The sequence below is a fragment of the Gavia stellata genome, chromosome 20 (assembly GCF_030936135.1).
Source record: "Gavia stellata isolate bGavSte3 chromosome 20, bGavSte3.hap2, whole genome shotgun sequence".
NCBI lineage: Eukaryota > Metazoa > Chordata > Aves > Gaviiformes > Gaviidae > Gavia > Gavia stellata.
In genome coordinates this window covers 9,071,425-9,085,350 of record NC_082613.1, presented here as the reverse complement: position 1 = coordinate 9,085,350, position 13,926 = coordinate 9,071,425, and the positions used below count along the sequence as shown (strand labels likewise).

At 36.3% G+C, this 13,926-nt stretch overlaps 1 protein-coding gene across 4 annotated transcripts in view; it reads right to left on the bottom strand.

The window, feature by feature from the left end:
• Nucleotides 1–13,926, bottom strand: part of ADNP (activity dependent neuroprotector homeobox) — a 28,048-nt gene that overhangs the window by 5,109 nt on the left and 9,013 nt on the right. For all 4 annotated transcript variants that reach the window (XM_059827230.1, XM_059827231.1, XM_009807758.2 and 1 more), the window contains 2 exons: nucleotides 2,981–3,093; nucleotides 1,394–1,486 (listed from right to left, as the gene is read on the bottom strand). In XM_059827230.1, the coding sequence (XP_059683213.1) occupies nucleotides 1,394–1,486; nucleotides 2,981–3,093 (206 nt within the window). The remainder of the gene's footprint in view (nucleotides 1–1,393; nucleotides 1,487–2,980; nucleotides 3,094–13,926) is intronic.

Here is a 13,926-nt window from a genome sequence, read left to right as displayed (position 1 = left end):
ATTTAAGCTTACCAAGTCATACACTAAGGCTACACAAGCCCTTAAAGCCACCAAGCCTTTTCCTTCTGATCAAAACATAAAACCTGATTTTTAAAACAATCTTGAATCACAGAAAAAAAAGGTGTTTGAAAACTCCACCCTTGCAGTTTCCCTGCACACTTTATCTTTGTTATTGCTGATGCAGTTCTTGTCAACTGTTGTAACAGAAACTAAAGTTACACTGCCCTTAGAGATAGCCATGAGCAACCTGGCATTTCAGATGAGGTAAGACGTGAAATTCAAATAGTTAAACAGTCATCATGAGTGTCAAAACAAGTCTTGTGCATCAAGCTACACATAGATCATTTGAAGTAGCTGGAGAGTTGTACTCTCCCTCTGCATAAGTAAGTAGGAATATATGCTTCTGTCCACCTTCTGAAGCCTCAGACATCTGGTGGGCTGGAGACAAGATAAAACAAACTAAACAAAAGCTGTCTCCTTTTATATTACAATTTTTATTCTGGAATTAACTAGAAAAAAGGACACCACCAGTGTATTTTATGGAACACAGTAATAAAGGGACATCTTTAGATTAACACTACACTAGGAAGCCATCATAATACAGGTTCCCATTTCCTGTAAGAGCAATACCTGATCTTTCAGATGCTAAAAGAGGGCTTGTTTTGTAGAGAGATTTCTCACCTTCTTGCTGTTCTGTCAGTGCTGGTATTGCTCTATATTGTACCATCAGTAGAGGCTACTGCAGTGCACACGACTTGCCTTAAATGTGTTTAATCAGAATCAAGTATTATTTCGTCCCTCCACTTCTAGCTCAATTCAATTTTCCTTTATTACTGGCTCAGAAACATCTAAAAAGTAAGACTTCAAGTGTCACTTCATTCTGCTGTGTAGAACTGTATATGCCTAAACCAAATCTTGGGACATAAATTGTAAGAATCTTCAAATGTGGCAGACAGCTAACAGCTACAACAACAGTGGAGAGAGCAGCAGTTAGATGTGTTCATTTAAATTTCTGAAATTATGAAAACAGATAATGAAACATTTAAGGAAAGGTAAAAAACTTGTCACAAACTGTATGAAATTGTTGATCTTTTGACCAGAATGATGGTGAAATTGTGCTAAGCTTGAAGATGGGCTCTTAATATGCAATTGCCAAAGGGTGAGTAAGATTTCTTGACGAATCAGTTCTCCAGTATTTGGCTATCCATACTACTAAGACAAAGACCACGATTATTACTTAAAAAAAAAGTGCAGCTTTTTACTGTCCCTTAAACTAACGACAAACGAAGATCAATGGGTAAAACTGCACGAAAAGCTCTTGGCATATTTATGAAACACCCTTTAGTATGAACCATCTTCAGAATCAGATGTGTCAACATAAACTACTACCAACCTGATTTTTTGTAAGCGATGGGTCCCACAATCCTACATCTTCCCATGTAGTGTTTTTCAAATAAAAGTCATTAGGTTCAAACTGCTTAAAATCCTGGAGAAGGGGAAGATGGGAAGAGAGTACAGAGAATCAAAACCAAAGACCAGCTGCTCCGCTAAGCAACTCTTGTAAGCATCCATGCAGTCCTCTCAAGTGCTGCTGGCAAATAGGAGGTATTATTAATTCAAGGAAGTGTGGGTATTTAAGACACACCTCTTTGGAGGAGAAGAGTTGTGAATAGTCTCAGTATCATAAAACGCCTGAAGAACTATTTTCAGTACTCATCCTCCTAATTAATCCTAGACTGTAATTACATATCTGCCCCATTTTCAAAAGCAGTCATGGAGAGAAGTATTCCAGAGCTAGTGCTAAACATTTAAGACCATATAGATGCTTTACCATAACTGTGATGTTTGTTTGGTTGGGTTCTTTAGGGGGTGGACGTGTTGTTTGTTTAATTGCTTTTTGGGTTTTTTTTATTACTTTAATTTCACACAGAAATCAGATAAAACTTTAACTAAGAGTTTGACTACATGTATGGTGTTCAAGAAGCCCAATTCCTCTTAAAAAAATAATCTTATGAAGTACTTTGGCATTTCATCTTTGGCACGTAAGTCAGCAGCACATAAGGACTCAAAAATAGTATTTCCACTGAAGTGAATACTAAAAGTAACATTGTCCCAGTTCAGAATTTTACCCTTAAAAATTATACTTGCTCCACAAATTTTCCAAGCAGGAAGGACTGGCATTTTTCTCTTATGCATCTCACTTAAATGCTCTTTAAAGAGACACTAGCAGAAAAGCCAAAGCAAACAGGTCATAATTTGCTGAGTACTCTAAAGAGTTAAAGGGTGTGAATTGACAGTACAGAAGTTAGTGTTCAGGAGAGAAAGCTGCACTTTGGAGATAATAGTTATGAAGTTTGTCCAGAAGAGTAGCACAAATACCCTTCCCTTCTAGGAACTAACACAGGTACAGAAGTGATTCTTTAACTTCATGACCTACTGTTAGCACTGACAAACACTTCATGAAAACCTCAGAACCATCTTCCATCCCTCAAGAACATCCTATACCGCACCTAGTTCTTTGCTTCATTCCTGAACGTTCAGTTAGCAAGTGATATTTTAAAGAATCCAGCATAAGCAAAAGACAACCCACCTTCAATATATATCAAGTCAGTCACATATAGCCTGAAGTGTCTCTTGTCTCCACTAAACTTTCTAAAATGTACCTGTAAACACTTTTTATCTCAAGTTATTAATTAAGCCCTAGTTTGTGTAGAACTTAAAAAGCAATGCAGAGGTAGCAACACCTCAACAACACGGCTCAAATGGAATCCCACAATCATTCTCAGAAGCTGATGAGAACAGAGAAGTATGGTGTGGGAACAGGATACACGGGATTCCTTCAGTATTCACAGTAAAAACTTAACATTTCGTGAAACAGGTCTAAAAAAAATAATAATGTCATACACCAAAGACCTCACAGTCTCACTAGCTTTGGAGCATTTTAACTCTAACTACAACACTTGGGAGGTATCATACTTACTTCTATATGTTCTTTACAGTATTCCAAACCAATGTCACTAAGTATTTTTTTCACAGTTTTCCGGGCCTTTCTTAAACTGCCAAGGTTGTTGACAGGAAGTTGGAACATAGTTTCTATTGAAAAAGAAAGTAAGAGAAAAGGTTTAAGTCAAATGTGGTTTGTCCGATAGAATGTTGCACTTTTAATTATTAGTAATTTTCTGTCTCATTTTACCCATATAACTCAGTATCAGAGCTGTACCATTACCTAAGAAACTAACACATTTTCTGTCTGATTTGTTCTTAAATGAGGCTAGCCATAAAACTAGATACTAACAAACTTAAGAGAGCACTTAAAAAAACAACAAACTGATGTAAGAACTATTGCAGGAGTAATCAGCTGCATCTGGAAATAACTTTTTTTAAAAAAAGTGTTTGTATTTACATGAAATTTACCCCCCTATGCTGAAGTACTTAAAAACTCAATTTCTCTTTTGTGCATACATATCCTAATTGATTTGAAAATTCGTAAGTTGAGCTTCAAGGTTTGTGTCAGTCTTGTAATAGATTTAATAGTATCTCTTCAGTGAGAAAGATGCTTCTTGCATTCAACTGTAGATAGGATAAGAAATTAAAACCGTTTCCTCCATTTACTGTATTTATAGCTTTAAATGGCTGACAAGCTGTTTAGCATACATCCTTCTTTTATTACGATGGGACCGAAAGCTTGGTTAGAGCCCTTCTGAGATATAAATCATGGGAAAATGTACAGGAGAAGGCTTAACGCCTCGAAGTGTAGCTGGGTATTTTCAGCCCTCAAGACAGCCCTCCCTTTCAGTTCCTCACACAGAGATTGCTAATTCCAATTAAACTGTCTGTTAATGACTGGGGCTATCCAGCTAGAATAAAGTCTAAAATTTTACGATATGTGGATTCCCAGATTTAGCCATTACCACTAAGATTTCTTCCAAATGCTAATAACTAGTCTTATTCTGTGTATACAGGAGTTCTCGGTCTGCAGGCTACCATTGTTGCGGTAAGCACTTGCTGAGCTACAGAACCATCATCAACAAGTCCTCTGCACTTCAAGAAAGTGCAAAATGGCAGAAACATGAAAGTCCCCGACAACGTACAGTTATTTTGGAAATGAGAAGGGGGTGGAGCCAGCAATAAAAAGGTAGGCTTTTCTCAAAGAAAAGGGGAGGAAGCTTCCTAAATAGCAAGAAAGTGTGAGAGTTGTTATCTTGTTCCCTAGGCTTTAGTGGTCCAATGCCTATTGCATATAGAGTATCACCCCAGAACATAGAAGCTGCATTTTCGATCATTAATATTTCCATGAGCCAATTCAGAAATGTTACTTTGTTTGAATAATAAAAGGTGTGATCAACACATTAATCCACTGTAAGGCCAAACACTACCTACATCAACTAAAAATGGACTTTTTTTTTCTTTTGTTTGAAGCTTGGAAGCATGTTTTAACACTTCCAAGCAGAAGCCTAGAATGCAGAGTTAACAGAAGTTTGCAGCCATTAAATATCTGAATTAGACAAAAATTCTCCCCTTTTATCGTGAGATCAAGGGCAACTGCTATCCTACAAAAAGCTTGCTAAGAAATTTTCTCAAAGTACAAAGGACATGGGTTGTGACTACAACTGAGTGTCTCTGATCAAAACCAACCCTTCTATATGCACTATCATGCATAATCCTTAAAGTATTACTAGTCTGTTTACACACTAGCCTTTTTATTTTCATTCTCCTACCAACTTTTACTAGGTAATGCTTTAAGACAGTCACTAACAACTTACTATTCCATGATTCCCACCAACAACACTGTTTAGTTTCAGAAATAAAGAAAACTGAGAAGTTCTGCATGTAACAGTGCTAATACAAACCACTTCAATCAGTTTTACAATCTACAAGTAGTGCTGCTAGCACGTGTTGCTAGGCTCTAGTCTCTTCAAATTCAATGAATTCAGAAATAGCTCCTGGGTAAGAGCAGAAAGGTATCATGACATTTAGGATTCACATCACAACTATAAATTAGAAACTAAGTGGAAACAAGCCTGAGTTTATATATAAAGATCTACAGGAAAATTTTCAGAAGTACTGAAGCAACTCAGATCATTAAGGATTTTGGTACTTGTATCAGGCTGGCCACTGTCACAGATTACCAGAAGCAAATATAGTGTCATTTTAACACCCCTATATAAACTAGGAAACCAAAGCAAAAAAAAAGTCAGACCTTGTCTGTAAGTCTCAGGGATTCCAAATTACTCAGTGGTAGTATTTGCAATAATGAAGTTACTTAGACACATCACACAAAGTGATTAATGACAGTAATTGTCAAACAACATAGGCCTGAAAAAAAGTGTTTCAGTGTTCTACATTTCAACGTTCTGTATTAATTTCCTCCAAGTAACACTTGTTAAGAGAATTCAGTATAATAAAAAACACCTTTGTTTCTTCACATACAAAACTCTAAATGCAAGTATGGTATTTTATGTGACTGTAGAGGTGTTTCAGCTAACTCTAGTCTCAGTGAAAAGGATTAGAATTGGAAAAAATTTAGAATTAAGTTCATATGAAAAGTAGCTATGTTCTATATCTTATCTGGCACCTTTCATTTTAGGGAAACTCAAACCCACTTCAGAAATATGAAGAATTAGCATTCTAGTGAATACCTTATAGGTAGATTCACTTACAAGTCTCATAATATGAGCCCTAATCAAGCTCTGAAGAGCACTTCGACAGGCGTTCTTTGCCATCTCAGGGAAGGCAAGGATTAAACAGATCATGGCAGTAGACTACTCCCTCTTCCCAGTTATTCCCTCTAAAGCTTCTAATGACTTTGTATGGGAAATCATGAACTGCTCTTCTTTTATGCTATATCCATTCTCATCTGTACTCTTTTATAATCAAGTATTTCATCTGCAATTATAAAAAATATCCAGGCCTAAGACAGTCTCCCCCTCTACGCAAGACTGAATGTGATTTTTCAAATACTTAGAGTGATTCACGTCATCCTTTCAGAATGCTACTCACTCCTGCCCCGTGAATTATTTTTAATCCTTATAAAGGACTAGGAAATAAGGTTTTAATCTGAGTTTCTAACTTGTTACTTTGAAAACTGACTCAGGCAAATCAGTTTTTATCGAAATCTGCATTCAAGCTTATGGTTCCTTTATTAGATTTTCTGATCAAATTCTGAATTTATCCACATGTCCCTTTCCTCTTTCTTATATTAAGAGCTATTTCTAAAGGCACACGTTGAAGAGAAGTTTAAGAAAAACACTTTCAACATATGTAGGTACTCTGTACTGTGTATTAGGCTTTGATTAAGTAACTACAGAATGTGCCAAGTTCCGCCCTGCTTTTCTACCTGTCCTTGCCCCTACTGTGGTATCAGTTTTACTGTGTAAGCACCTCTGGGCATAGGCTACATCCTGTTATTTGTACTATTACTTAACATGCTTTTGGATGAAGTAAAATAAAAGTAATACCATTTATGACGAAGTATAAGCACATAAATGGTGGAAAAGCTTTTGAAAAGAGTAATGGGTATTTACCTTGCAAACAGGAATTTGTATTGAGAAATTGTTGTATTAAAAAAATGAAGACCACAATGAGTATATTTACATATTTCAGGGCAATATTCTAATTAGGTTAGTTACTTCAACAAATAGAACTAAAATCTCTTTGACTAAAAATATTACTTGAAAGTTGCAATTTTGCTTCAATTGTAAAACCAACGTCTAATATAGCTTAAAGTTGAGCCAGGTCCATTTTAAAGACATGAATAGTAATTGAAAATATTTAACAACGGGGCTGAGGATCAGCAATGCCAATTTGGTGACGTATTAGTAACAGATTAGTTTAAAATATGGTAAAGACTAATGGGAAAAAATGCTGTTGCCTAAGAATTTAAACTCCTAACTAGCCTATTGATTAATGCAAATGTTTTAGTAAGGTTGTGTCCTATTAGCAGTTTACAAGTAGCAGCATTTTCTCTATTTTTGATGTGTAGTTGAAATAGTAAGTGAAGCTTAACATTTCCAGATGGAAAAAGCAACTCTAACCTGCAGTTTCTTCGCCTAGGCCAGTCACTACGGAATAGCTTTCAATGCTGAGCCCACTGTCCCTTTTTTCATGACTTTCAACAGATCTGACTTGGGTGATACTAGAACTGCATTAAGAGGAAAACAAAAAATACCACATAGTGCAGAGTGGATTTATATCCTTAAACAGAGATCACAAATTGGAAAGAAAATATGCTTCCGTAACGTGCTATTCCCTCTCTTCCCTAAACAGAATTGGGAGGTATGGCTCTGAACATTAAGTTACAATAAAGTTAACACAGGTTTGCTTTCAAAGCACAGCATAATCTTTTTTTTTTAAACTCAAGAACATCCATTTATTAAAAGTTCTTGCTGCTGCTGTTCATAGAGCCAGAGTGAAAAATACTAATGCAGCCAAGAAATTAATCATGGCTCCACTAACTCCTTTTCTCTAAAGGCACCTGAGTAAGCATTACTCTCACTGTATTGCCTTGGTTCAGTAACATGTTCAGTAGCTTCTTCATAGCTACCTGTATGCTCAATATTTTAATCAAAAATTATATGAAGCAGCATAGTCAAGTATGTTCAGGATTTGAATGAATATTTTCAAGTGAACTTCAAATCCAAGGAGATAATGTCCTAGGAATTTTATTCCAGAATAACCTAAGTTATTAATATCAACTGCAGATATATCGGTGCATGAAAACATTACATTTTAAAGCTTCTAGCAAGCTGTGCTGTTTTCTTCAAAACCAAAGTTCCCGCTTAAAGAATATACTCATTTTGCTTGTAAAGAAACAGGTTTTTTTCTCATGACAAAGCAAGAGTCAGTACAGAGTTTGTCTTTAGGCAATAATCACTTGTAAACTTGAAAGTCAGCCACAAGTCTCAAAATAATGCTTATTACGAGATAGCTTATTTTAGTACAAAATGCCACTAACAACTTCTTCATCAAAAGAATCAAATGCTTTCTCTGAATTAGTGTGTCTAATATACCTAGACATGCAAAATATACCATGATATATATAAACTCCAGTGATAAAGAAAGCAAATTATTTAGAACTGCCTGAAAACAAGATCTCTATTCTATCTGCACCATCTTCTTGCCTCTGCCCTTTTACCTGCCCCGCAGTCAAGTCTTAAAGACAAGAAATTATCAAGATCTTCCTATCACAACACATCTATAGTAGAGGATATAATTAGATCTTCACATCTGAAAACTGACTATCAACCTTACTTTGCAAATTCTGCTTGATAGCTGAATCCAACTCACCTAATCTTAAGAAAATCCTCATCCTTAGGCAAATACAGTTCATTTTATTTAGGAAGTTTCTTGACCATTTAATCATAATTAGTGGAGAGCCACACACAGTCTGATATTATCATGGTCTGTGACAACAAAAAGAGCTTTTGGCATCTCCATTCATTTATGTTTACAGCAAGTAACTCAAATTGTAATTGCAATATACACAACAAACTGCTGGCACATCCCTGAATGTGGACATTAAAACAGTTGGGATTAAGAAGCATCTCAAATCATCATTTAGACATTAATGCTATTCTTGAAATGAGATATCCTTTATCTGACCAAAAGTTGATGTTTAAGAGAGGACACCTGGAACATCTCTTCTTCACTGTCAAGGCTGCTTCTTACTGCTCTGAAGCTTGGATCCAAGTAGTTATTTTAGCAGAACACAATACTAAGGAATGCAGCATCCAGTACTGACAAAACCCACTAGTGCTTTCATCTGGCACTGAAGCTATCGCTACCTCCAGCATCCCCCACAGGGAAGGATGCCCATAATAAAGGCTCCTTCTGTAAAATAGTTTAATGCTGTTTCTCCTGTTCTTCTACTGAAATGCCGAAAGTTAAATGTCTTAAATACGCTGCACTTCAGTGAAGACAAATAAAAGGCACAAGCCTTTCCACTAAGCACAAGCAGCTCAAACTTCACATATCTATCAGTTACCAACTCCTGACGGCTAAAAACATGCTACTTACCTAAAATTATAGGTTCAATACAGAACTTCTCTCTGAGATCTCAAAGTAGCTTTCAAAAGAAGCTCAGCAGCATTTTTTTTTTTTAAATAAAGGAGGAATTAATTTATCCTGAGATGATACCACTCAATGACAATTGCAGCCCAGGATTCTAGTTAGCGGGACATCCCGCATTTCCATGTATTCTGTTTTATAGTAGCCAAGGCGTAACTAATTTTTATTATTTTCCTGTATGGGTCTACTCTATCTATTCATTCCTGCACAAGGCCTAGGTATTTAAGATATTACAGAACTTTTCTTTGTAAGGAAATGTGCATCTGTACACACATTCACAGAAAAATAAGTCAAGATGATCACATGTATGTGCAGCAAAAATAATTGTACAGAGAAACCTGAGCATTTTTTATCCTTATTAAGTTACAGGAATAATGAGATCTGCCTCTAAGTCAACCAGTTATTTTCCAGTTCATGATTCAACAAATAGAGTAAGAATTAACTTTGTGTCTGCCCTTCCATTTCCTACCTTCTAGACTTGGATCCCACCTACAAATACAGTGGGAAGCCCTTGTTTGTAAGTTGAACCACACATCAATCTACACTGAAGGGCTGGATGGAGAGAATAAATGATTACTTAAAAACAAGACCAACAATGTCCGTACTAGAAATATCCAGGTAGTATCTTCAGGTGCCTAAGAAAATGGATTACTAACCTAGTCATAAGAAATTCTGAAAAATTAGACTGTTTTAGTAAGATGATCTTAAATCATCTTTAGTGTGCTTGTACACAAAATGTCTGACTGTACCAGTCACAAAATAATGGTAAAGTAAGCAGACTAACAGTGTAAGAAATATTTGGAACCTTCTTTTGTTCTGGATTTATGCAGTACCTAGCACGAAGGTCTAGTCCACAGCCAGGTACTGATTCCTAGAATAATTCAGTAGCCAAATGTAAGCAGAAAAGACAAACTATAAAAGAGCAAAATACCTTTACTAAATTAGAAACACTGTACTTCAGTTTTCATTTCATAATCACATTTTGGAGATGCAAAGACCTATTATTTTAGACAAACTTCATGCAGTACTATTTCACTGCTATGGGCAACAGCCACTATGCAAAGCATGAACAAAAAGCTAAGACAAGTTTCCTATCTAGTGCACACGCATTAACAAAAAGGTCTGAATGAAGTACTCTCAGATCTTCATCCAAAAATCTGAAGGGGGGGTGGGAGGGAAGGTTTTGTGAAAAAGCAAGTAGTATTTGCAAGGTAAGCAGAGGAACAACAGTTAAGAGACTTCACAGAACTCCAAGTGTGTACACGGTATTGTGCTTGGGAGAACTGAAGCACTGTCTTTAGCTTTTAACAGGCTGTAAGAGTCCCAGGAAGGAAAAATTTAATCTCAAGTGCAGTTCTGATATGTGTATCTTATAACCTCAAAATTAGGGCATAAAATGACTACAAAGACTTCTGAAGTTTGAGAAGTCTACAGGAGCCAGCAGTTCAGTTCACTCAACAGAATCACATCCTGACATGGGAATGGGCCAGGACATAATATAAACTGATTGATTTAAATTAATAATTATGTCCAAGTTTTAGGAAGTAACTAAAACTGCAGGCCAGAAGAGGCCACAACATTGTGCCTCATTTGTTTAAAATCAAAGGCTTCTCCAGTGTTTTCACTGAACTCTGATTCACTGCTGTAATAAAGGGACCTCACTTCAAGGTTAGTATTGCTTCACAGCAAAAGGCTTTTTCTCTCTACTCAGTTTTCTAATCTTGTTAGCTACAGTTAGTCAAAGAAAATAGTAGTAGGGGAAAAAATGGTGTAACACCTTGAAATGCTCTCAGGAGCACTAGTGAACAATATTCAAGAAAAAACATAATTCAGGTGAACAGGAGGGACAAACCATTACTAGAGAAAATTTCTGCTTAGTTTTAGGAACAGTGCAAACATCCTAAGACACAGGAAATCAAGACTTCTCATTTTTATGGCATGACTAAAAAGCAGAAAGTAAACAAGGTCTAGCCCCAAAATTAACCACTGCATAGTCACAGAGAAGTTTTAACAAACCCCAAATTCTTCAACATACCAGTTTTTTTAAAAAAACCCCAGATTTTAGCATTTAGATAGACATGCAGTGACTTTCAACTCTAAATTGCCTGTTCACCAACTTACTACTCTTACTAGCACTTCACATTCCAGATGGAAACAATTGCAGTCACTATTCTAAAAACATCCAGAATGTGAAGTCTGACACATCCTCCTGTTATGTTACTCTAAGTGATTTTTAAACCACTTTTAGCATTTAATAAAAATAAACTATCCTCACTGTACCAGCTTCAAGCACTTCAAGTTAACATGGCTGTGGCCGTGCAGTTCAGCCCTTTAACACATCAGTTACCAAGGGACTAGAACCACCTAGAAAACTGAGTCAAAAGATGAGTTAAAAAAAGATTACTGTGCATTATTTGGAAAACTAATTCACGTAAAATACAATACTGCATGCCTGTTTTAAAGTTCTATATTGCAGCACTTAACATTTTCTTACACTACATATTTTTGTCAGTGCAAACAGTCCTCCCTTATGAGGGAAGTACTGACCTCATACACAATACACCGTATTCACAACTTGAGAACTATGACCTTACAGGAAGGTATGCACCCAGGAGAGGGAGGATAAGGAACACAAGAGGAAAAAACAGCAAAAAATCCTCATCAGTCAAATTATCAGAGGTCATAAAAAAGAGAAAGCTTCTACCTGTCTTTAGACCCCAAAAGCTTTTCTATTTTAGTGTAACTAAAAATTTTAATTCTCCAGTGGGCCTTTTGTATTTTGGACCTCATCAGAAGGGCTGCCTTGCAGCCTGCTACCTTTGATACCATCAGATAACAGATGTTAGACTGTTTCAGCTCTGCCAACTTTATCTAGAACAACGAAATAGAGGATCTTCTAGTGTACAGCTTCAAAGCACCCACAAGGTAACAATGCTATTCTGATTCTGGGAAAGATACATCAGTTTGAGAAGACGACAGCCTTTTTCTCTCAACTAAAATCTTCAGCAAATATTCCAAATCTACCTCATCATGTTATTTCCATTTTTGGACAACATTATTCAAAGTGCTTACTATGCTTATTTCATGTCTGAGTTTTGTTACAGTTCTAACAAGCAGCAAGTATAATAGATTTCTAATGTCACTGTCTTGTTAGGAAAATGGTGGGTTTTATGCAGAAACAGTTTAAAGACCTAAAGAAATAATCTGGAGGAAAATCTTGCTGTGTAAATGAACCAAGACAGCACCAGTCTAGGTTTTCTATAAAACCTACTCTAGTTTTTTTTTTTCTCTTTATGCCTAACTGAAAATTACACCATTTCCTTACTACCACACAGTCAGTTTGTACCATTAGGAAAATCTTCCGTGACCAGCAAGCACAGAATTGTAAGCAACACTAAACATTTCATTGAGGAAGATGTCTTCACTCAGCAAGGTTTGTAAAGAGCATCACTGTGAAATGGCAAGTAAAAAACAGTTATGGAATGCCCAAAAGATATAAACAAAAACCTCCTAGTCCCTAGTGCATTTTATTCTTATTCAGGCATCTCAAGCCTGTATGAGTAGGCTAGCTATCCTACTGCTCTTTACAATGGCCACTGATTCTTCTGTGTCCACTGGAGGAACCAAGCCTGTGGAATGCATGATTTTTTTTAATTTTACTTTTCTTTTTTTTCCTTTTTTTTTTTTTACATACAAGAAAAGTATGATGTCAACATTGCTAATGATATATTGTAGGAATAACTGACAAGTTACTATCTGGCTATTCCATTTATTTCCTTTGGAAATTTTACGAACATTGTTCTAAGCTTCTCTAAGTTCACAGAGCTGAGAACAGTTAGAAGAAGCAGTCAATCAAGAAAAGGAAAACTACAAAATTAAACTTTCCTAGTGAGTATTGAGTGAAAATAAGGAATGAAGGAGAGAGAAAAAAGTTACAAAAATAAAAATGAGGCTCCTGGAAGCAATTTTTTTTTTTTTTTCAGGCATTTATCAATTTTGTTGACATACCATTTATTTTACCAGCTGATGATTCCCAGGCCTATGAAAACCTCACAGGAATATAGAGGTAGAAAGCTGGTAACTCCTTTTGAGAGCATTTTCCTCTCTCAATGAAATATATAAAGTTACTCATAGTAAGCAACATTTACCCCTCACCCTTCCCCTTAAGCACGGTAAGTTTATTTTTTGTCTCAATTGAAAGGATCAGCACTAAAAAGAAAAGTTTTATGCATATTCAGTATGTTGACCATTTTGGTTTTGTTAAGTAATAAAATTATTCAGCTGCATTCAGTACACAGCCACTTAGGAGTTAGCAGCCTTATTAATTACACAACTCTACTCTTCTCTTTGTTATTGTGGCTATGTCCTTCCAGGCTGCCTCATCATAACTGATCAGTCAAAACAGGGGTGCCAAAACATTTTTATGGAAAGAAAAAAGTGCGTATCTTTAATCCTGAAACAAACATACATTAAATACAGAAAATCCAGAAGATGCAGACAATTGCATCAATTTCTCATTCCCAGGTAGCTAGTTCTTTACTACTGTTTAGAAGAGGCACTATTTCACCGAAGATTAAGCATGACAGCCCCATCCCCACAATGTTTACTGTGAACACCCTGCAGGCAAAGCAGCCCAGTCTTCCAAGAAAGGCTGCAACATCCCCAGCTGTGAAGATGGGAGCAAACTAGTGTCATGTGTGCAGAGGCACCACCCCTTCTACTCTAAGAGGTCAAATTTCTAAATCAGTTTGGGTTTCTAGCAGATGAGAGTCCAAGTACTCCAAAGGACAAGACTCTCATCCACTGTAAATCCATTGCCAGTTCATAAGCCTACAACTAATGTTTTAGGGCTACTGCAAA